Consider the following 2,914-nt stretch of genomic DNA (forward strand, 5'->3'; position numbering starts at 1 on the left):
GCCACTACCTGTTGTTATGATTGTCGTCACTTTAAGAGACAAACCACGCCCACTCCTTGTGGCCCCTCCCCTCCTCTCGCCATCTTGGCTTCCGTGTGTCCCTTTTGGCGCGCACTCCCCCTTTCCCGCTTTCCTTTCTCTCTCTCTGTCCTCTTCTCCTTCTCCCTCCCTCTCTCCTCTAAGTAATAACTATTCTGTACGATGTGTCTGTCCGCATGTCTCCCACCTGCTCGCCTGTCCAGTCGCTCGCCGCTGGGAAACTGCGCCTTCCAGGGATTCCCTGGCATCAGGACCTGCTGCGAGCTGCTCGGGACCTGCAGACAAAATCATAACACCTGTCACTCTCAAACCTCTCTTTTGCATCTACAATCATATCCATCTACTATCTACACAATAATATGTAGGAGAGACACAGCACCATAACTGTTTACACATACTCTCACTTTTTTTTTTGCTTTCCTATATAGTCCAGTCTTGTCTTCACAGGTAACCACATTTTCTTTCATAGTACTAGCAGTCAACCTAAGCAGGAAACGTAAGAGCTTTCTCAAGCTATGCAAGTTTCTTAGTACTGACTTCCATCCTCAGACTCCTTGCTTTATAAATATGCCTAAGTATTTTGTGTGACATTCTAGCTCTTAACTTACAAAATGTTTCCTTTTCACTTTTATACTATTCCAGCTGGCTTCATCAAAAACTTGCAAGGATCCTCCTGCCTCTACATTCTGAGTGTTGGGATGACAGGCATGTGAGGGGGACTTCGCAGGTGGACAGCAGACAGGGAAGTGAACTGCAAAGAGGTAAGAATGAAAACTCAGTTCATATTGACTTTGTCAACTTTGATCAAACTTGGAGTCTGATGCCATGAGGTTCATTGCCAGTATATTTAAATATTGTATAATTTGGAAAAAGGTTTCCTGGTGTAATACAATCCCCAGAGTATAAGAAAGCATAATTACATCAAAACTCAACTCAAGATACACATCATTTCTTCCAAGAAGATGGGTTCTGGAGATAGGCAACCTGTACTAACTTAAGGGCCTAGGGAAAGATCTGGCTTGGTTTTGTCATGCAGATAGTATAGAGGTCATTTGACAACCACCTCTGATCCTGGTTGTGGGAGCGTGGGGGAGCCCTTGCCTGTACAGATAATAGAATTTAGACTATTAGATATCTCCAGTAGTGCTTGTGGAAGCTTGGGAAGCTACCGGTTGCAAGAGCCTTGTTATCATTTAGATTATTAACCATCTCTTGTCCTAGTTGTAGATTAATATGGACCTGCTCAACAGATAGCACAGGTCACCAGGCTGTTAATCACCTCCAATTACTAGATTTCTGGATTCAAGAACAGGTTTTACATCCATTCTTTTGAGAGAAAAATCCTGTGTGCTTAACATTCCTGGTTGTTCTGGATTCTAGAGATCTGTGGGTATAGGGCCCACAGGTCTTCCCCTCCTCCTGGGGCTCATATTGAGGATAGCTTAAAGTTGCTGGCAAAACATCTCCAGCAAAACATCCTGTTTGTTCCTGTGCTCCCTCTGCCCCCCTGGTGGTTAGCTATAGGACCTTGTTTATGAGCCTGGTAATTTCCCACCTGCCTGGAATGCTTCCCTTAGCTAAAATTGTATTTGGACGGCCCAGGGCTGGTCCTCCCGTGACTGGGGGCCCCAGGGTCCCTCAGATTCTTCTTTCTTTTTTCTTTTTCTTTTCTTTTCTTTTTTTCCTCCCCACTGTGAAAGGATTCTTGGAGTGGCCTCTGGCGCTTCTGGCTTCTAAGTCACCGCAACCCAATCCAGTCAGGCAGTAGCACCCCACCTGTGGGCAAAGGATACTCTCCCACAGGTCCTGCAGTATTTGCCACCAATTTACACCCTCCCTATAGAGGAAGAGACGTCTCCCTGTGGGCCTTGTGGTGTCGCTGTTTTTCACCAGTTTTCATGGTTTCAGCTATGGGTAGCAAGCCATCCTAACCCATCAATCTGGCCTCCCCCCTGGGATGCCTTTTAGAGACCCTAAAACCCCAGGCCTTAGGCAGAAAAAAAAAGAAAAGAAAAAAAACCCCCAGGCCTTAATGCCCTACTTACAGATTCTAACACTTGTCCGTCTTTGTTCAAAAAAATGGCCTCGTTACAATTTAGATAACAATTTAAAGTGGCTGCCTAATGGCACCTTTGATCCTGATATTTTACAGGAGCTTTCTAACTACTGTCAGTGCACAGGCAAATAGAAGGAATTTCCTTACATCCAAGCCTTTTACTATCTAGGCTCTAAGTCTAAGCCCTCTGTCCTTGCAAGGTGTTCACCTGCCCACATGTTCCTGGCTATGCCATCTGAGGTAGAAGAACCCTCCACTTCCACTCTGAACTCAGCTAATGAATCCCTGCCTTTTCCACCTCAGCATGCAGTACCCCCATTCCTTCAACTCCTACCCCCATTCCTCCAGGCCCTACCCCTGTTCCTTTAGCTCCTACCACAGTCTCTTCAGTCCCTACCCCTGTTCCTTTAGTTCCTACTGCCATTCCTTCAGCTCCTACCCCTGTTCCTTTAGTTCCTACTGCCATCCCTTCAGCTCCCATTCCTGTTCCTTTGGTTCCTACTGCAGTCCCTCCAGCACCTACCTCCATTCCTTCAGCTACTGCTCTGAACCCTACTAAGGAATCCACACATTATCAACCTCAACAGACAGATACTTCTGCTCCTTTACTTCCTGCTGCCTTGCCACCTCCCTCCGCTTACTCTTCAGCTCTCTCTTCCCCCCCACCCCCAGCTACCTGGTCCAGCAGCCCCACTGAATAATTCTTCCTCTCCAGTGACTGGCCACAGCAGTCACCCAGTTCTGGCACCCACATTTACCCCTCCATTCACACGCTCATGTGCTGCTATGAAACCCAACCCTTACTGTAGTAGTAGGAGC

The 2,914-nt window shown here is 46.8% G+C and overlaps 1 protein-coding gene across 1 annotated transcript in view; it reads right to left on the bottom strand.

Moving 5' to 3' along the window:
- The window catches only part of LOC101984583 (odorant-binding protein 1a-like), a 65,351-nt gene that overhangs the window by 5,072 nt on the left and 57,365 nt on the right, over positions 1 to 2,914 (bottom strand). Inside the window, exon 6 of the mRNA XM_005358651.2 lies at positions 227 to 314. Coding sequence (XP_005358708.2) covers positions 227 to 314 — 88 coding nt within the window. The remainder of the gene's footprint in view (positions 1 to 226; positions 315 to 2,914) is intronic.

This window comes from Microtus ochrogaster, chromosome X, assembly GCF_000317375.1.
Source record: "Microtus ochrogaster isolate Prairie Vole_2 chromosome X, MicOch1.0, whole genome shotgun sequence".
Lineage (NCBI taxonomy): Eukaryota > Metazoa > Chordata > Mammalia > Rodentia > Cricetidae > Microtus > Microtus ochrogaster.